The sequence below is a fragment of the Crocodylus porosus genome, unplaced genomic scaffold, assembly GCF_001723895.1.
Source record: "Crocodylus porosus isolate Cpor-Errol unplaced genomic scaffold, CroPor_comp1, whole genome shotgun sequence".
NCBI lineage: Eukaryota > Metazoa > Chordata > Crocodylia > Crocodylidae > Crocodylus > Crocodylus porosus.
Window position 1 is genome coordinate 90,141,824 of NW_017728931.1, and position 21,460 is coordinate 90,163,283.

At 37.5% G+C, this 21,460-nt stretch overlaps 1 protein-coding gene across 1 annotated transcript in view; it reads left to right on the forward strand.

Annotated features, from left to right (window-relative positions):
• The window catches only part of TWF1 (twinfilin actin binding protein 1), a 21,655-nt gene extending 431 nt beyond the window's left edge, over positions 1-21,224 (forward strand). The window contains exons 2-9 of the mRNA XM_019543350.1: positions 4,444-4,521; positions 6,920-7,098; positions 8,260-8,355; positions 10,618-10,722; positions 15,671-15,796; positions 16,032-16,182; positions 17,046-17,167; positions 17,937-21,224. Coding sequence (XP_019398895.1) covers positions 4,444-4,521; positions 6,920-7,098; positions 8,260-8,355; positions 10,618-10,722; positions 15,671-15,796; positions 16,032-16,182; positions 17,046-17,167; positions 17,937-18,107 — 1,028 coding nt within the window. The 3' untranslated portion in view covers positions 18,108-21,224. The remainder of the gene's footprint in view (positions 1-4,443; positions 4,522-6,919; positions 7,099-8,259; positions 8,356-10,617; positions 10,723-15,670; positions 15,797-16,031; positions 16,183-17,045; positions 17,168-17,936) is intronic.
• The last annotated feature ends 236 nt before the right edge of the window (positions 21,225-21,460 follow it).

Below are 21,460 nucleotides of genomic sequence, written 5' to 3' on the forward strand. Positions count from 1 at the left end.
CCCCTCTGCTGGCTGCCTGCAGGTCGCTGTGCGAGAGCAGCTCACCTGTGTTCAGTTTCAGGGCAGCTGCTCGGCAGGCTCTGGGCAAGACGCCCAGAACTGGGTCAGTTTTGTCCTGCTGATCCTGGACAACAGGATGACAGAGCAGTGAGGCAAGGGCTGTCACATGGCGGCAAGGGAGCTGGGATGGGTTGTAGACAGCAGGCCTAGAGGGATAGGTAACCTGGTGTTGAAACCCCATAAATCTGCTGTTGCAAGAGATGAGAAAGAAGCAGAGTAATATGAGAAATCATCCTTCCCCAGCCCCGTGTTTTGGGGTCAGTGAGGTGCAGGTGAAAAAGTAAACGTAGAGCTGTAGTGTGGAAACCCATGTCTCTATAAAAAAACCCAGCATGGTAGTACAGCAGCCCAGCAAATGAACAGCTGAGCCCCTTGCCCTGCAAAGCCCAAAATCTGTGGGCATGACAAAGGTGATAATGGTTTCTGCAGCTTTGTTGTGGCAGACATCTGTTAGCTTTACGGCAGGAGAGTACAGGCGTCCAGAACTGCCCGTGCAGTTTTGGGCCTCTCTAAGCCCCAGGAGTACCTCCCTAGGTTCCCCCTTACAGAGACCTCCAGGGAAAAGCTGAGGTTTTCTGCTAGCAGAGATGCGCTCTGGGCAGTCTCCAGGATATGCCTGGATAAGTGGGGAACCTAGACTTTCCCCACTTGCAGAGATGCACCTTGGAGAGTTCAAGGGCCATTTGGGGACCATGCTGCCCATTGTCCCATAGGATTGGGCCCCTGCCCAACACAGAACAAGAGGCAACATGGCCAGATACGTGCCAGCAATAGGTAATCTGCTTCATTTGAAGATGTCAGCAATGAAAATGGTGAGGGGGCTGGGGCATGTGACTTCTGAGGAGAGGTTGAGAGAAGTGGGTTTATTTAATTTGGAGAAGAGAAGACTAAGAAGGGATTTAATATCAGCTTTCAACTACCTGACAGGGGGTTCAAAAGAGGATGGAGCTAGACTGTTCTTAGTGGTGGCAGATGACAGAACACAGAGCAACAGTCCCAAGTTGCAGCAAGGGAAATTGAGGTTAGAGATTAGGAAAAATTTCTCACTAGGAGGGCAGTAAAACACTGGAGCACCAGAAGATTGGTGGAAGCTCCATCCTTGGAGGTTTTCAACACCCAACTAGACAAGCTTTGGCTGGGATGATCTACTTGGGGATGGTCCTGTTTTGAGCAGGTGGTTGGACTACATGACCTCCTGAGGTCCCTTCCAACCATAACTTTCTATGGTTCTGTGTCTCTTTATACTTATAGAGAAGAAGTAGGGCTGGAAGGGGACCTCAAAAGCTCATCTAGTCCAACCCCAAGGCAGGATCATCCCTGTCTAAACTATTCCAGAGAAGCTTACCTAACCTCCTCTTTAAAACCTTTAAGGATGGAGATTTCATAACCTAGTCAGTCTTTTTTTTTTTTTTTTTTTTTCAATGCTTAACTACCATTGTAGTGAGAAGTTCTTCCTAATATCCAGACTAAATTTCCATTGTTGCAATTTAATACCTTTACTTCTTGTCCTGTCCCTGGCAGCCACAGGGAATAGTGTATCACAATCCTCTTTATAACCACCCTCCAGCTACTTGGAGACTGTTATCAAATCCTCCTTGTCTTTTTTCCAAACTAAGTAATTCCAGTTCTTCTAACCTTTTATTGTAAGTCATGTTTCCTAGACCTGTAATTATCAAAAAGGCCAATCAAAAAGGTTGGCCTCCACTGGATTAGCCAGTTATTCCCCAGTCTGTATTTGTGCATGTGATCATTCTGTCCTAAATGCTGGACTTCTTTTTCCTTACTTTATTTCATTTGATTATTTTTGGACCACTTGAACAGTTTATCCATGTCACTCTCAATGACCATCCTACCCTTCAGACATCTTTTATGTTTCTCAATCTTGCCAAAGGTTCCAAAATCATGAGTCAGATTTTACAATTACGAGATTAGTTCTGCCAATTTTCTTGTACCCCTGCCTCACTTCTGTTGCCTGATGCTCCTGGGGGTTCTTCGTTGGAATACTTGCAATGGGATGTAGGAGACAGGTGTCTAGGTATCTTTCCTCTCCATGTTTCATTCCCATTCAGAGCAGCTGGGCTCTTTTTTTTTTTCTCCCTCCCTTCCTGTGAAATAGTGCTGGCTTTTGAGGAAAAATGGGAGCAGTGGTCTGGTTTGCTCCTTAAGCAGCCTTACTGCAGGAGGGTGTCAAATGGGGGTAGTCATATGGTTCCTCTCCTCTGCGGGGCTGAAATTCAGAAGAGGTGTCCTTTTTTGTACCATTCTCAGGCTGGTCCTGGTTGTGGCTCCAGTCCCATCCCAGCCCTGCCAAACTAATGTTGCTCATGGGGCAGGGAGGGGTCACAAGAGTTAGCAACACTATTTTCTATAAGCATAGTAGAACAAGTAATGGGAGGATTTCTGCTTCAAATGTACTGGATACCTAATAACCAGAAGCTAAAATGAAAGATTGGACATCTTATCATGTTAACAAGTATCTTATGATTTGGTATTACTTGTTTCCATTGCATGGAATGCTGCAGATATTTTCTTTAGGCAAAATTTTCTAAATTACTTCATGCAGGTCACATATCTGTAGCATGTTGGAAATTATAAACTTTTGAAGACTTTCCATTCTTTATGAAGTACTATAAAGAGGTCTAGGGTTTCTGGAAAAGAATGAGCAGTAGATTGTTTACATATTGGGTTGGTATTATTTTTCCAGTGACCGCTGTCTAATTAATGGTAGCCCAGAGAAATTCTGAAATAACCCCCCTTGTTAGCCTGAAAATGTAAAGTGGGGTGGGACATATCCTTGAAAAAAAACAAAGACTTTGTTTGAATATGTGATTATGGGTTAAACTAGTAGAATCTGCCAACGCACCTGCTTCAGCAGTAACTCTATCAGCCCTTTGTTTGTTTCCTGGTTTGATAGTGGACTTCTATGTTGCTGGCACTGTGCTGCGTACTGTGGGATTATTCAGAAAGAGCAGCTTGTACAGCTCTGCAGTAAATCCTATATAATTCCCTGTCTATGCTACAGTTAAATTGACTAACCCTCAACAAAGTTCAAAAGAACCATTGAGGCCAAGATAATCCTTTTAGGATTCAAACACAGTTCTTCAGTATGCCTGTATAAGTTAGTTTGCCATCTTTTCCTTGTAGTCCAGATGCAAATTGCTTTACCTTTTAAGTTGAACACTAAAAGTTCAACTGCTTTTTTGAAGTATTTAATAGGAATGGTGTGGACAGGAATATAAAAATCAATAGCATTGGAAATGGAGGTAAAGTCCTATCTCTGAGGTTTATCTGAAATTTAACTGAGACTACTTAAGCACCAGTATTTTAATCATCTTGGTTCTGATGAATCAATAAGAATTCAATTAATGTGCTTTTCCAGTGTTATAGACTGGATTGCCCTAATTTTATGATAATATATAAATCAGTCATCCAGACTTCTTTGGGAAATGTAGAGTAATAGACCTTTCACTACCCTAGCAGCCAGGAGGGAGGGAGGGGGAGAAGAGACCAAAAACACTTCCTCTTAGAAAAGTTAAAGAGGGTCAGTGCATCACTGATAATTTTCATAATCCTTAGGGCTGGAGACCTTGAGATGGTTGAAGTGCAAATTGCAGGCAACCAGTGAGACTTTCAGTGGGATTGAGAATCTTATTGCCATCTGTGCCTCTTGAAAGCTCCCTCTTAAGTCTGTGTTTGTGAGATTTTCTTTCTTCCTCCGTATTTTAGATTGTGAAAATCTTCCTAAGTAAAGGAGATGGCCCAGTGAACAAAGATGCAGCAAATGTATGGGATGGGCCAATCAGTAATCTATACATTAATTGATTATAAAAAGTAATTTCAAAAAGCATATTGGAACCGGTAACAAATTACAAGTGCTACAAAGGAAATGAGAGCTTAAGGTACAAAATTAATTATAAACCCATTCTGTTGCAGCAGGTCAGGGATTGAAAATGCCTGGATAGATGTAAAAGAAGGGAGGGAGCTTTACCCATGATGTTCAGGGTCAGAGCTCTTGTGAAACATTAGCAACATGGCAACCAGATACTGTTGATTTCTACCTGCATGCTGTTTACGTCTGTCTTTCACATCCATTTTGTATCTGGCTAGTGGGCAATTAATAAATTGAAGACATATACCTGGGCATGCAAACATCCTGAAATTACTGCTTTCAGATGTATACTAGAATTCATCTCTGCTGTAGTAGCTGTGAAACCTACAAGTGATTATGTACATGTGAACATTAAGTATATCCAGCTGATTAAGTTACATGAGGCGGGGATTGTGTAGATATTCAAACACATGAATGAATATATTTTTTGTTTTTTAAATGCAGTAAATCTTCATTTATTTACTGATTTTTATTTTTTATTTTTTCCCTTTTAGCTAGTGGAGATGTTAAAGAAACCTTTGCCAGAGCAAGAAATGGACAATACAGGCTTCTAAAAATAGTTATTGAAAATGGTTAGTTATTTGAATATATGTTTCTGTTTTGTCTGATACTTTCTCAAGTTTATTGGTTGTGTTATAGTGACTTTCATGTATAAGTTAAAAAATAACAATTCTGATCTTTGATTTTTATTACATGTGTACATATAATCAAGGTAAAAATTTAATGTTGTGATATTTAGAATGGTTTCCAATGTTTTCATCTCTTTCTGCATGTTAGACTTTTTCCTTTTGAGTACTATTTCATCCCAAATTAAGTGTTTAAATAGGAGAGGAAGGGGAAAGAGTGGCAGAAATATTTGTGTAGCTTTTTTTTCTGCTTTCCACTTTAAACTATTTTTTAATGCTGAAGCCAGTTCCTGTAGGTGAATTTTAAAATTTACCTCTTTGGCAATGCTGCTTTTCTGGAGAAGGCAACAGTAGGAGTAGAGGCAGGGGATTATGGCATGTTTTTTCCAGGTCAGGTTTGCAAACACTGATGTACCAGATGCCTGTTGAATTTCAGCTAAATCAGCATGATAAAACAATTTACCCTTCTTTATATAATTTTTATGTTCCATCCCATCTTGTGTATTTTTTTTAATAAAGTAGAAAGCAGGCGTCAAGTACACTTTTCAAATGTAGCTACTCATTTTGACTGATAGTATAGATGCTCAGCTTGAAACATCTTGGGCTTGATGCTCAGAAATATTCAGCCCTCTCGATTCCTATTCAAGACAATGGGGTCCCTAATGCTTAACATCTCTGAAAAGTAGCAGTAGTAACTAGCTTTGAAAATGTGGCAAAATCCTGCTCCAGTAGCAGGTCCTGGAGTATAACATGATTTGCATTCAAGGTAGGATGCTCAAATACATTGTCAAAACAGTATTATTATTTAAACTATGTAGCTAGGGCTTTTTTAACTTAATATTTATTGTGAAGTTGGTGAATATTTTGAAATACTGTGATACCGCTTTCTTTTTGAAGTCGAGACATCATTTGTACCTGGGGGATGGAAGGAAGCCTATTACCACAGCTGTCAGTAATTAAAAGTCTCATCTAAAATACTTCATGAGAGAAGCAAGCAAATTATGGATAATTAAAAACAAGATAGTGATGCAGAAACAAAGATTATAAAGTTGTAATAAAAAAAGGTTTAGCATTTTAAGTGGTTAAATTCATTAAGGCACAAATAATGCAGGCATAGTCTTTTTATTTTTCTCAGTTTTATAGCTGTGTTGCTGAGTTCTGTAAGGCAGATGAAATGACAAAGGTATATGCTTAGCTAAAAATCCAGACTGTCCCTCTGACATGTCAATGTTTCCAAGAACAAGATTAATATTAATAGATTGTTAATATAGCTGCTTTTCATGTATCATGTACAAATTAATAGGTTTTTTAATATGTTTTTTTTGTGAAATGCTTTCTCTCAGACAGTTAAAAGTATCAGATTATTGTTGCACTAATGGAAATAAGAAAAAATAAATAATTGCATCCTGATTTTTTCAAAGGCACTTATCTATTAAAAACAGCTTTCATTTTTTAACTGGAATGATATTTTGTATGTACATGGATCTTCTGAATCGATCTTCTCATGCTAAGTTTTCATTCTTTTGTTGTAATTCTCTGTTTCACTTGCACAAATTGGATACTGAAGGACATCACCTAATGCTAATTTGGGCATGGTTCAAACTCCCATTTGAAGTGAGGGAAATAAAAAGCTTAATCTTTTGAGTTGCTGAGCTCATCTGGCATTCTTCTGGTTTTGAATCTTACCAGTAAAATTTGGATTTCTTCTCATAATTTATAAGGTTAATGTTTAAGGATGTGGGCCAATTTCTATTTAAGTCAATGAAAGGACTTCCACAGATTACAACCTGGGTTTGAACTGGGGCCATATTTATCTTCAGAAGATCTGTACTTTTGGTTGTCAGTAGAAAATAAATAATACCAAAAATAAATGTTATACCTGTCACTAAGGGTAAAATTTGCTCCTTTATTAACAGAGAAGTCTGACATCTGTGGACGATTACAGTTCAGTTGGATTTAATCTACATGTAACTTTTAATTATATAAAAAATGAATGTTCTATGCATTCTCTGTATAGTGCTACTAATAAAGTTCTTTATGTGATGTTAGAACAAATACTTCCAAAAACAAAACAAAAAAAAGAAACTTGCTGACCAAGGAGTTTGTTGTCCAGTTGTGGCCTAAATATGAGATGACAGAAGGACATATACATACATGTTAGCATTTGGGTTGCAATAGGATTCATCAGCAAAAGGTTATGCATGTTTTACCTAGTCCTGCATAGTCCTTGATTTTCCATTCTCATGCATATAATCTTGAATAATCAGGCCATGAATGTCTTTATACTGTAAAGACTTAATGTTTGAAGTTACTTGTATTGACCTGCAGTTTTGGTTATTTATAGAGCAGCTTGTTGTGGGATCTGCGAGGCAGTCTACTGAATCATGGGAAAAGGAGTACGATTCCTTTGTTCTTCCTCTTCTTGAAGACAAGCAACCATGTTATATATTATACAGATTAGATTCTCAGAATGCTCAAGGATATGAATGGATCTTCATTGCATGGTCACCAGATCACTCTCATGTAAGCAATATTCACTAGTTTGTTTGTTTAAAAAAGAATGTCCAAAGGTCATTAACATTTATAGGCTATTTGATATAAATCTCAGATAAGCAGGAAGAGAGAAGGTTTGGAGGCAGTCTTCATACCCCTGAAAGGAAACAGAGCAGCACCTTGACCTTGTTTGGTACTAATCTTAGAGTGGGCTCAGTGGGTTTCAGAGTCTAGCCATTTTCACGCAGATGGCATAACAAAAAGGTCACTGCTCTACAAATTCTTTGGATGAATAGGTGGTATTGTTAGTCTCTGGCAACTGAACTGTGAGGGAAAAGGATAAAGGAAAATCGAATTCTTGAGAAACTTTTAGATGGGAAAAGTTACAAATTACTTGATGCTAAAAATATTTTGCATTTAAAAGTGTCAAATATTAAATTAATATTAGTTATGCCTTGAATCTACTTAAGCTCCATCCTAGTCAGTAAGGAAAACTGTATTGACAGGATCAATTTATAGAGCTGTTCAAATTTGTGAGGCAAGTAGCTATACTTAAGTCTTTTATAGGGTCTGGTAACTTTTAAAAATCAAGGTAATTTGCATAGTTTGTTTTTCTTAAATACAATTAATGGAGTTAAATTCAGGTTTTTTTTTTTTCTGTGCCTCTAGTAGTCTGTCAAAACCATTTGTTGAACCAAAACAACAGTAATGGAGTGCTTATGGCAGGTCTGTCTTTTTTTGGGACGGGGGTAAGGGGAAGAGGATTACGTGTTGCTTCTTTCAAAATTGAGTTCGAAAACAAAAGAATCTGCAACAGTTTTTTTGAGCTGCTATTGTATTTTTTGTAGTTCTTGCTAACAAGTTCTTGCTTCCCTCAAACCTTGAAAATGACGTTCATAATAATTGCAATTTAATCTTAAAATTTCTCCGATATTATGTTGTATAATTTGTCTCCTCAACCCTTTAAGATTGTAATAGCATATCTTATTATGTATACTCAAACTCATTCTGTGGAATTTCTTTTATTAGGACTAAGTTTAAAATCTAACCTCTATTCTGCCTGTAACAGAATTACCTCTGTGACTTTTTTTCTTCTTAAAGTATTATTTCTGGTTTCGGTATAGTCTTAGCATATGAGCACATTAGCTTCCATATCCATAAAAATCAAGAGACTCTCTTGCAACATAATAGGTTCGTCCAAAAATGTTGTATGCAGCGACACGGGCAACACTGAAAAAAGAATTTGGAGGTGGACATATTAAAGATGAACTTTTTGGAACAATAAAGGTATATTTTTTAAATACATTTATTTAAGAAATAATTCAATTGTCATTCGAGCAATTGTAAATATTTTTAATAAGAAATATTGTAAATACATTGTAAATATTTCTAGGATCAGTTTTAAATGTGTAGCATAGCATTTCAGTTTTAAACGTGTTTCTGTTTCAGTAATTATTTTAAATTCCTTTTTCAGATGGTTTGCTTTGAGTCTAAGGTATTTTTGCATCTAGTTTCTATAAAGGGTAAACAGTCTGTTACCTCTAGGAATAGTAGCAGGATCTTTATCTTTTAAAATCTTACTACATATATGCAAAGCAGGAAATAATGTTGCATTTAAAGTAAGCCTTTTACTCACAAAAACTGTTTTTGATGGTATGCTTTGTATCAGAAATCATTGATGTTATGCAAGTAAACATGATAGGAATTTAAAAAGATTATTTTGGTCTTTAGCTGAGGATTTTTTTTCCTCTGAAAAATATTATTACATAAAATGGTTGTCAAATTCCATGGTTATTGTCACTTTTTGCAGAGATGGAAATTGTGGTGGTAAGTAATTTCATCATTAGAAAATACAGGCTGTTGAGTGTGGATACATTTGGAGTCTTTTCAAAAGGGGACTATTTCAAAGTGGTAGTCGCAGTTGCATTATAATTCCAATGTGTGAACAAAGATAGAATAATTCAGATGTAGGAAACCTCCTCCAATTTCATATCTGCTTCATCCATGTTTAAAACTGGAGCAGTGTTACATTTGAATCATCTAAGTTTGTTCACATGCTAGAATAAGTTTGCAACTGCTGCCACTATTTTGAAATAGTCCTCTTTTGAAAGGGCTCCAAATGTGTGTCTCCACACCTGAGCATGTACTATAAGAATCCTACACTAACTTCCACACCAGGCAAAAAGGTAGCAGTTCTCATAAGTCTATTGTGCTTCTAGGGTGTGTTGAAGAGCCGGTGATTTGGTTCATACAGGGAAGTATAAGAATAGTTATATGATGCAATGCCTCGTTATTTTAACTATTGTACAAACATAAGACAAAATTCCTCCCTCCAAGAGCCTACACTTGATCTGAGTCTTCTAAATAAACATACAAGTCAAGTCATTAGAATCATAACTGGCAAATGTTATGCCAGTCCACCTCCTACTTTTTAACATATAATGAGCAGGGTTTGTATATTCACTACATTTTGCCCTTTGCCCTAGGATTATGTTTCAGATTTTCTTCCTTGTTACTGAAATAAAAGATTACAGAGTGAGATTTGTCCTTGTAAAAAAATGGAACAGTGGTAAGGACTGAGGACTGCAGAAGAAGTACCTGCGTGTATGAATTGACAGGGGCATAAAAGGGAGTTGCTGAAATCTCAATTTTAGGCATATTCACTATGAGGTCTTCATATCGCTCTATTCCCACACTCATGTGTTTACAGTGGGGTTTAGGGTAATGAATCTAAGTGTCTGTGCATGCTCTACATCTTGGCCTTATGACTACTTTTCCTCTGCAAGCATGCCACAGTGCCCTGTGTCCTTCAGAACTTTCTTTTTGCACTGTGTTTGCAGATGTAGGAGCTCTTAGTGCAGTTGAAGTGCTTTTCCTGGACAGCTGATATCTTTAGCGAAAGGAGGAGGAAAGGGTGTGTAACCACAGGAACGTGTGTAAATAAAGAGCTTTGCCTGTCTTTGTTAGGAGGCAGTGTTTTGACTGGTTATAATTTTTCAGTTGTAATTGAGGGAAAATAAAAAGTTCTCATTCTGGCATCATACAAAATTTTTCCATGAAAATTAATACAATATTGTGTTATAGCTTATAACTCTATACCATAAATATATTTATGCAGTATTACTCTCTGCTAAGTTCCTTATTATATTTAGTCTCTAATTTATACTTGTGTAAAAATCCCAGCTTCTTTTCCGTATATGTCTATGTGGCTCCCACTGTTGGTGTGCTTGTATCTCAGTTTCCTGAGCTGCAGTGTCCAGCAAGTAACTCCTGCACTCTTCATGTCAGTGCCCTTGCCCTTTACACCCTTGGATGCAAACGGGCATGGACCTACGCAACAGTGGACCTTTCTGTTCAAAGTTCTGAAAATGCACTTGTGAGGTGCCGGCACACCCACAGTAGAACCCATGTAGACAAAACAGACCACTATCACAGGCACTGAAAGGTAAGTAATCTGTTTTTTCTTTCTTATTTCTGAGTTATGAAGCATCTTCAAAGAAAACTGTTAGTAAGGAATCACTGCTTCAAAGACTAATTCTTTGCTTTCAGGATGATGTTTCACTGAATGGCTACAGAAAGTATTTGCTATCACAGTCATCCCCTGCACCTCTGACTGCAGCGGAAGAGGAACTTCGGCGGATTAAGATTAATGAGGTACTTAAACACGGTGGATGGAAGGTGGGAGGAGAATAAGTATAGAATTCTTGGACAGGGACACAATGACATCCTTAGGCAAGCTAAGTTTCAGGTTGATTGTTTTTTGCTCTTGGGGCTATGAAATAGCATGAATCTGATGAGGTGCTGGAGTGGCCAACTAGGGGCCATGCTCTAACATGGGCAGCAGTGACCATGAGATGATCGAGTTCAGGATCTGAGGAAAGGAAGGATGGAGAGCAGCAGAATAAGGACCACGGACTTCAGAAAATCAGACTTTGACTTACTTGCGGAACTCATGGGCAGGATCCCTTGGGAAGCCAGACTGAAGGTGAGAGGAGTCCAGGAGAGCTGGCTCTATTTTAAGGAATCCTTACTGAGAGTGCAGGAACAAACCATCCTCATGTGCAGGACAGGCAGCAAGTATGACAGAAGACCAGCCTGGCTTAGCAGGGAACTCTTCAGTAAACTAAATCACAAAAAGGCAGCTTATATGAAGTGGAACCTTGAAGAAATAACTACGGAAGAATATAAGAGCATTGCTTGGGCATTGAGGGATGAAGTCAGGAAGGCCAAAGCTCAATTGGAGTTGCAGCTAGCAAGGGATGTGAAGGGTAACGAGAAGGGTTTCTACGAGGATCAAGGGAAGTGTGGGTCGAATGGGGGAGGCAGCCTTGTGACAGAGAATGCAGAAACAGCTGAAGTGCTCAAAGCCTTTTTTGCCTCCATCTTCACAGGCAAGGTCAGCTCCAAGGCTACTGCATTGGGAAGCACAGTTTAGAGAGGAGGTAAGCAGCCCTTATTGTTGAAAGAACAGGTTAGGGACTACTTAGAAAAGCTGGGTGTGTACAAGTCCTTGGGGCCAGACGGGATGCACCTGAGGGTGCTGAGGGAGTTGGCTGATGCTATTGGTAGAGCCATCGGCTATCGTCTTTGAAAACTCACGGCAATCAGGAGAGATCCCAGATGATTGGAAAAGGGCAAACACAGTGTCCATATTTAAGAAAGGGAAAAAGGAGGATCCAGGGAATTACAGACTAGTCAGCCTCACCTCAGTCCCTGGAATAATCATGGAGCAGATCCTCAAGGAATCCATTTGTAAGCACTTGGAGAAAAGGGCGATTAGGAACAGTAGGCATGGATTCACCACGGGCAAGTCATGCCTGACCAACCTGATTGCCCTCTGTGATGAGATGACTGGCTCTGTGGATGCAGGGAGACCAGTGGATGTGGTATACCTTGATTTTAGCAAGGCTTTTGATATGGTCTCCTACAGCATTCCTGCAGGCAGGCTAAGGAAGTATGGACTGGTTGAACAGACTTTAAGGTGGTTAGAAAACTGGCTGAAGCATCGGGTTCAGAGAGTAGTAATCAATGGCTCGATGTCCGGTTGGCAGTCGTTATCAAGTTGATCAGGGATCAGTCCTGGGGCCAGTTTTTTGTTCAATATCTTCATCAGCGACTTGGAAGATGGCATAGAGTGTACCCTCATCAAGTTTGCATATGACACCAAGCCGGGGGCAGTTGTAGATATGCTGGAGGGTAGGGCTAGGATTCAAAGTGTCCTAGATGCATCGGAGGAGCAGGCTAAAAGAAATCTCATGAGGTTCAACAAAGACAAGTGCAAAGTCCTGCACTTAGGATGGAACAGTCCCATGCACCAATACAGGCTGGAGGCTGTCTGGCTGAGCAGCAGCTCTGCCAAAAAGGACCTGGGGTTACAGTGGGCAATAAGCTGAATATGAGCTAGTAGTGTATCCTAGTTGCCAAGAAGGCTAATGGCATACTGGGCTGGATTAGTAGGTGCATTGCCATTAGGTCAAGGGAAGTGATTCTTTCCCTCTGTTCAGCACCGGTGAGGCCACATCTAGAGCACTGTGTTCAGTTTTGGGTCCCACACTACAAAAAGGATGCGGACAAACTGGAGAGTCCAGCAGAGGGCAACAAAAATAGTGAAGAGGCTGGGGAACATGACTTATGAGGCAAGATTGGAGCAACTGGGTTTATTTAGTCTAGAGAAGAGGAGGCTGAGAGCAGTGTCCAACTACCTGAAGGGGGGTTCAAAGGAGGATGGAGCTAGGTTATTCTTAGTGGTGGCAGATGACAAAACAAGAAGCAGTGGTCTCAAGCTGCAGAGAGGGAAGTTAAGGTTAGACATTAGGAAGAATTTTCTCACTAGGAGGGTAGTAAAACACTGGAACAGATTACCCAGAGAGGTGGTGGAAGCTCCATCCTTGGGGGTTTTCAAAACCCATCTAGACAAAACTGTGGCTGGGATGATCTAGTTGAGATGGGTCCTGCTTTGAGCAGTGGTTGGACTAAATGAACTCCTGAGGTCCTTCCCAACCCTAATTTTCTAGGATTCTATGAATGGCAGGTTCTGACTATGGAATTCATTCACAAGACTGTTTTGAATCCAGGAGTGTAAGTTAATAGAATCCCAAAGGCAATAAAATTGGCACTTTCATTCCAAAATAACCCTTTTGCCTTTTATGGACCTAGTGTGTTTTGCCATAGTTTCTATAGAGTATGAATTTTTATGTTAAGAATTCTATAGTTATCTTCAAGGCAGTGAATGAAATGTCTTGCTTCTACAACTGAGCAAAGATCTTTTTCTTCACTTGCTTATTTTATTTATTTAAAAGCATGCCATTAAAACAGATTTGGTTATAACTGCAGAACTTTGCCTGTGTAGGTTGTATTTTACATCAGCTAATATAAACTTGATAGACAGTTTGTTTTTATTTTTGTTTTATTTTTTTTGCAATCAGATTCCAGCGGACCGTATCGTGGTATGCACCTACCTGTGTTCTGTATAATGTCTTCATTGTCCAGCATCATATGTACTAGACCTTCATGTGTTTTATCTGTTTTATTCTCTTTCAGCAAATTAGTCCCTGTGATATTTTTGTTCATTTTATTAGACTGTAAAAATCAATATTTGTAATTTAAGTTTTGTGACTTTGTGTCATCACACCGTATTCTGAGTTTTATTTAAAAAGGGTATTTTTAAATACCTAAGGATTGGAACTTCTGTAGTGCTGATAACCATTCATTTGTGGTATGCGTTTTACCACCTTTATTCAGTACATGCATATTTTATCGCCTTTTATACACTTAACTAAACAAAATAAAGCCGTATATGTTACTGTGTGTATCTTAATATATGCCAGTAACTGTACAACTTAGAAATGTATGCATTACAGATTGCTCTCACTTTGGCAGTTATAAAGTGTCTTAAGTTTTTGGTTTTGCTTTATATAGCTTCCTCAGTTGTGGAAGTTATAGTTAGTGTTGCTAATATAGTGAAATGCTATATTTCCTCCTATTTTCACTTAAAAGCTAACAAAAAAATCTTCTTTTGGGTTAAAATTTTCCATATTTGGTCTCAGCTAATTGTGGCTTTTTTGAGATTGAGAAGATTAATTTATAAATAGGAAAAAATTGTCAGTTCATACAAAGTTATGGAAATCAGTTTGACTTCAGCTATGGCTAGCCCTCAATTGTGTGAATTTGAAAATGACAAAAATAAGATTGAATGCATAATTGCAGCAAATACTTCCAGTCTTGTAGAAGACTTATCTGCTTGTGGCACCATGTAGTTCTGCATGGGACCACCACAGTACCAGGTGTCATAAGATGTTTGAGAATACGCACCATTGGTTTTGGCATGGTTTTCCCTTAGCTTGCGCAGTTATGAAAAATTCAGTTTCCCCCTTTATGTTCCTTAACCGCCCCCTCCCCAAAAGAAAACCTGAAGCAGCTGACAAATAGGCTGATTTTGATTTGTAACTCTCTCTTACATAACAAATAAAACAGAAAAAGCTGCCTTAATGAAGTTAAAGTTGTAGATTTAAACTTGATTCAAGTAGTGAGAGAATGAACATATACAGACCAATGTTGACTCTTCTGCATTGCATGAATGGTATCTTGTACTTATTTGGGCTTTTTCACATATATCACTAAGAACACAGGACTGGAAGGTACCTCCTGGGTCACTGAGTCCAGACTGCTGTTTTTTCAGATTCGGACATCCCATAATCCTATTTATAAATTAGGGTCCATATTAAAATTGTTCCTTAATATGTGCAATGAGAGTCAGTATTACTCCAAACTTTTTTCCATTTCCAGTTTTTTGTTTTAATATTGCATTAACCTCAGATTTTAATGTAATGGTAACATCTTTGCTTGTTTGTATACAAGTCCAGACCTTTTAATATTATACTTCAGTGGGGTGATGAATCAGCAGAATGTAAATCTGCCACAGGAAAATGCATTTGTGGCTTTAGAACATAGCTTTTTGCATATATAGAGGCTGCCAAGTGGTTAATAAATTATGATCAGTTAGATTTGAAGAATAAAATACAGAGCACAGTGTGTTTCATGAAAAACTGCATGTGTACAATAAGATTAGAAGCGTTTCTTCTCTGAAAAGTGACTCTAAAAGTGATATACAGTAGTTGGTTTCCATATTCATTGTTTTGCAATGGACTTTGGATCAAATCTTAAGTTTATAAGCAACAAAACATATTTGCCAACCTCTGGCCTTGATTGCAGTACCTGAATGTAAAAATCAAACTATTTTCCTTCTGGTTTATCAATACTGAGATTCTGAAATTGGAATGTAGTTAACAGCTGCATTGACACTTCATTCAGTTTTATTTCCTATAACTTTTATGGATTGCTCAGTGCTAGTTAGTTTAAAATTGGGGTTTTTAAGCTAGTACACAGATGGGATTCTGTAAACACAAAGAACAACAGATTTATTGAGTAAAGTGATACCATTTTAGAGTTGCTTTTTTTTTCTTTTTCTTTTTTTACTCTACCTGCATTTTCATGATACTTCTGCATTTACTGGATGTGTTTGTAATATTACATACTGAATTTAGAGGTTGCATGCATATTTAGAACAAAATAGTTTAAATCTGAATCCATGTATTCATTCTAGGTACAAACAGATGTTGGTATAGATTCCAAACATCAGACTCTGCAAGGGGTAGCATTCCCAATAGCTAAAGAAGCTCTCCAGGCTTTGGAAAAACTGAAGAATAAGCAGATCAACTATGTGCAACTGGCAAGTACAAAATACTTCATTTAACTATTTTAGAAAATAATTATACAATTATTTTTAACTCATTACTCAGTAATTGTTGAACAGATTTTGTATTATTTGAAGGATATATTCATACTTGAACATATATTCCACATGTGGTGTTCACAGATTATTTATCCTAAATAATCTTTTCCATATCCCATTCTGCAGTTTGCCCTCTGTATATTTACCCTAATTTATGTTTGTTTATTAACAGCAAATTGATATAAAAAATGAAACCATTGTTTTGGCCAGCACGCTCCATACTGAACTTAATGATTTGCCAAACAGAATTCCAAAGGATTCTGCGCGCTATCATTTTTTCCTCTATAAGCATTCCCACGATGGAGACTATTTGGAATCCATAGGTATGACAATTTTCATATGGTACACATTATATGATTGTTTTAGATATCTTAGTAACATGAAATGGAAAGGATCTACAAAAGATATTTGTTCAATTTCAGTAGCCAAATCATTCCAAAATGACTAATTTTCAGTGTCTTTTAGGTGTCAAACTCTGAGACCTCTTTGAAGGTGATACATTTTTGGAGAGTATTATATACTTTTTCTTGCATACCAATGCACTTTCTCCCCCAAAAATTAGCCCTTCAAAACTGGAATGTATACCTTAAACAGGGAAGCTGATTGTATGCACTGTAATGAAGGAATGGAAGCATGGAGGTCCTGTAATATAGCTGCTGTGCTTCTCCCCTTGGCAGCCTCAGAAGCTGGAATTCATCCTTCAGGGTTGGAGCTACAGGATTTACCCTTTCACAGCCACTGAAGAATTGGTAGTAGCGTTTGTCTGAGAAGCCAACAGCTGCTGCCAATTTGCCAGCCACTGTGAGAAGGGGGGATACTTCAGCTGTTGCCTGAACAGTGCTAGTCAAGATTCTCTGCAGTCAGAATTCAGCCATGACTAGAAAAAAATGTTTTTCATTCCCTCTTCCCAAAACAAGGCGTGTGTCTTACTGGTGGGGCTGTGGAAAGTGAGAAAATATGGTACTTACTGTCCAGATGAGGTGCTTTCTAATGTGTCCTCAGTTGGGCACTGAAACTGTGAAAATATTGACCAACAGCTTTCCATCACCTGAAACATTAAACTGAACATTTGCAGAAAGTGTTATATTTTTCCCACTCAGCTTTCATCATCCATTTTGCTTTGTGCATGTCTGTTTTTAAGTAATGATTTTAAGGTGGTGGTTCTTACGCAGTTTCTATTCTGCAGTTTTTATCTACTCTATGCCTGGGTATATGTGCAGTATACGAGAACGGATGCTCTACTCGAGTTGCAAGAACCCACTCTTAGAAATTGTAGAAAGTAAATTGTGGATGCAGATTATCAGGAAGGTAAGTACATTAGCATTCTCCCATATGTGCAGTAGGGGAATAATATTACTTTTCTTTATTTTGAGCTCGCAAGTCCATGGGTAGTTTGATTGATATAGTTGGTCAGAATTGTAAAGCTGACTGCTAATCCATGTTATCACATTGGTAGAATATTATTCAATTATACTGTATTAAAACGGATGCAGGTACACATCTGATTTAAAAGTTCTGCAAGCCAGCTCTTTCTGGCAGTTAGTCAAAGCTAAACTGGTGAAATATTACCTCTGTGAGAAACACCTGCTAAATTTAACTGTTTAGATTCTAGTTACAACAGTACACAGCAGATGCACAAAACCATTACCATATATCAAGCTGATATGTCATAAGGCTGTGTCTCCTTTTAAATTGATGGAGTTGCTTCATCTGTACATAATCTTAAAGAGAGACTAAAAGATTGTTTCTAAATGGAATGTTTATGAATAAAGGTTTTTGGTGATAATTAGTACATTATGATAAAGCTTGGGTCTGAAGAAGTTTCTTTCACCATGGGGTGATTACTTTTGTATTTGTGTTACTTTGTCTGAAAATAAACACAAACCTATATGCCATTCCATGACTAACAGATTCAAAAACAAATGGAGTTCCCCAGATCCATTGAGAGCATTATTAGGCATAAATAAATTAGCTCTTCCTCCAAACTTCCTTGCTCATATTTGTTTGAATATAGTTTTAACACTTCAGCAAGCACAGATTCTATAACAGTTGTTAAATCTCTCATTTTCCTTGGCAGATTGAAATTGATAATGGTGATGAGTTAACTCCTGAGTTCCTTTATGAAGAGGTTCACCCAAAACAACACGGCCACAAACAAAGCTTTCCTAAACCAAAAGGGCCTGCAGGGAAAAGGGGGATCCGAAGACTAATTAGGGGTCCAGCAGAAACTGAAACACCTACTGACTGAAGTCTGTTCTCACGGAGGTAAATAAGGCATTACTGCAGGAGCTCAAAAATTCCACTTCACTAATGAACTGAAATTTTCACATTGATCTACACTAGTAAATACCGCTTTTTTTTCTCCCAAAGCACTTCTTATCTCACTTTAGAATTTATACTGTTCATATGCCATGGAACAGTTGTTCATTATCAGTTCAAAACTATGATTTTAAATTTGAGCTCGTTGTTTAATAGCTATACACTTTATTATCTCTTTCTCTTAATCTCTATGCTGATTATTGTTCCGACTTTTATACTGCGATGAGTTTCAATTAAAGGTAGCTGTGGGTATAGATTTCCAAGTCTTTACTTTTACAAGTAGCTCATTGAAACAAATGAAGACTATATGAGAAAGTTTGCAGAACTACACTGACTATCATCATCCCAAATAATTATTTATTTTTTCCTTTAACTGTCAGAAAAGAAAAAAAATGTATTTACTGTCTGCCTGTTTTTGAGGATTTTTAGATAAGGAGATTGAATGAGAATCTATTCTATTTTGGAATAAGAATCTATTGTATTTTGATGCTGATGTTCAGGAATAGCCAGACTATTTTTTTCACAGAAATGATTTGGCTGTTTCCAGTTAATTTCTAATATTGTGCAATTATGTAATCTTAGAGAAATTTGAAAGGGAGAGCACTAAAATTCTTCTTACTTTTATACCACTAGTAAAGCTTGTATGTTAAGTACTGTATGATCATGTAAAAGATTACAAATTTGCACAAGTCTGTACGTTTTAGTGGATTATGAAGCTGCTATAAAAGCACAAAATGTTTTCAACCATGCTGTTAAACTAGATTACTTGTACAGTCTGACTCAAAAGCTTAAGTTTAGTAAACACTGAAATAGTATTACCTCATGATACTGAATCAGTTCTTTGAGTATAAATTGATCAGTTGATTGCAAACTGTTTCCCAGTGCTTATGCAATTCCTATTCCGGTGATGGTAAAGATGTTCTGAAGGTAATTTTGAAACATCCAACTTGATCTGTTTAAAAAAAACAAAACAACAAAACTGTTGGCAGAACCTGATTAGTCTTCTAGTCTTTTTGTTTTTCTAAACTGTTAAAGGAGAGTCTGAAGTTTGTTTGTACAGATGTAATCTATTTAACAGTAAAACTAAGTATAAACATTTTATAAAAGGAAGGGAAACAGTGGTGTTAGACATGAGTTAATAACTAAACTTCAGTGATTAAAATATGCTTCAATGGGACAAGTAATTTGGGGGGGGGTGGGATAAGGTATATCCCCAACCAATGGGAACATTTTTTGTTTGAGGTCTTTTTTTGAAGATCTAAGTGGATTTCGGGTCTTTTATCATTTCATAGTGTAGCATAACCAACATCTTTACTATACATATATGTGTACACACACACACAACGCAGGTGGGTAGCTATGTCACGCATTCTTACACAGTGGGGAAAGTATTTTAATTTTCTAGGGTGGACACATTGATATAACTACTTCCTAGTATATTTATGTTAGCTGTAACTGTTATTTCCATTGGAATCAGTGGCTAGTTACTGAACTTGTTGGGACTTCACTGGACAATTCAAAGATTGCAGTAGAATATTTTAACATCTATTATATTACAATAGAAATGTTTTACTTCAGTTTTCTTTTTACACCTTTATACATTTGTTTCAGTACTGCCATGTACTTCTCTGACCATCAGTTAATTCCCTTTCTTCCTTTCATAGTGAATTCTTTTGTGACTCTTTAGTCTTTTCCAAAGTAAATTTAGATCAGGAAGTTGGTGTGGTTTTTTTTTTTTTTTGGAATTTATTTTTTGTCCTTTTCGCTCATCTATCGGATGTCTTGCTCTTTAGTTAATGTTAAACATACCCTGTGATTTAAGTACTATAGAAAACGACTGTGATCTCCTGAACTACACTTTTTGCAGATGTGATCCACTTTTCAGTATACCTAAAGGAGCAAAAAACTAAGCCCCCTTTCCAGTTTTGTGTCAAGAAATTTAGAACTGGTTAAACTGACATTCTTTCTTTCCTGCATCAGAAAACCCAGGCCTCTCCTCCACTCACTTGTCACAAGCTCTATATCTAAAAAAATGTTTTATACTTTCTGGAGGATGGGTTGGAAAGATTTGTACCCTTTTCTAAATCATCAAGCAGCTGATGTTGGGAGAGAGAGAAGTATTAGCTCTCTTCCCCAGTTGCTTAATGAACTGTTTTGGAGCCCAACCAAAAACAAACATCAACCTGTCGCTTTTTAAAATTTTCTTTAAAATACTGACAGTCACCATGTTCTGCAGAAGTCCCTCTGACCAGCTTGCAGCATGGAGTGTGACTGATTACTTTCCCACTATACCCTACCGCTAAAAGATGAGACGACAGCCTTTGTTAAATATTCTCCTGGAACAGAAAACAGCCAAAACGTGGAGTTAGTTAAATAGGACCTTACAGGACACATACCAACTGATTCATTCCAGCTACATTAATTTGACCTATCATAGACAATTTCTAGAGGAAAGGAGGGAGAAGTATCTTATTCAACTTCTTTCATGTTTGTATCTGAATAAGTACCCACCTTGTAATACTATGTAGGCACATAATTGCTAGTGAATACTTAGCAAAACACAAAATAAGGGCATTAATAGAAGCTAGGATTGAGGTTCCTTGAAATGTTATTTGGTTTAAACACTCCATTCTTAAGTGCTGTTTGAATTAATAAAGCATGCAGGGAAAGATGAAACTGCTAACAATGCATGTCAGAAATTTAACATGCACGTAAACTCTACCTTGCTTATATTTATTTCAACAATTCAGATGACAAGTACAAAGAGAATTATTTTTTAATCACCCACTTATGAAAGGTAACAATGAGGAAAAGAAGGTCTTTTAAAATAATAGTTCAACTCCTGTTGGAGAGATCTCTAATCAGGCTATTAATTCCACTACCATTTAGATAGCTAATTTACTTACAAGTGATTACAGGCTATGGAAACCTCTGCCTCTGATCTATATGTACTGAATGTAAAACACCTTCAAATGCTTCAGATAGAACTGTACTTAAATTTCTGTTTTGCAATTTCACTTTATAAATAAAGACTGAATTTATAATTTACTACTGTCGGGGATTTTTCCACCATAGCTCTTGAACAAAAATCTACATAAATTGTCAACATACATTTACAAGCAGCACAGTATATACATTACCAAAGGAGAAAAGTGGTGGGTTAGAAACAAAATAGACTGGTTCCTGCTAAGTGAGAATCAGCCTGCTAGGCAGGTAACAGAGTTAGCTGCCTATATAAAGCAATAGAGGCCTTTGTAATGGGAGAAGTGCCTTTCACAGGTT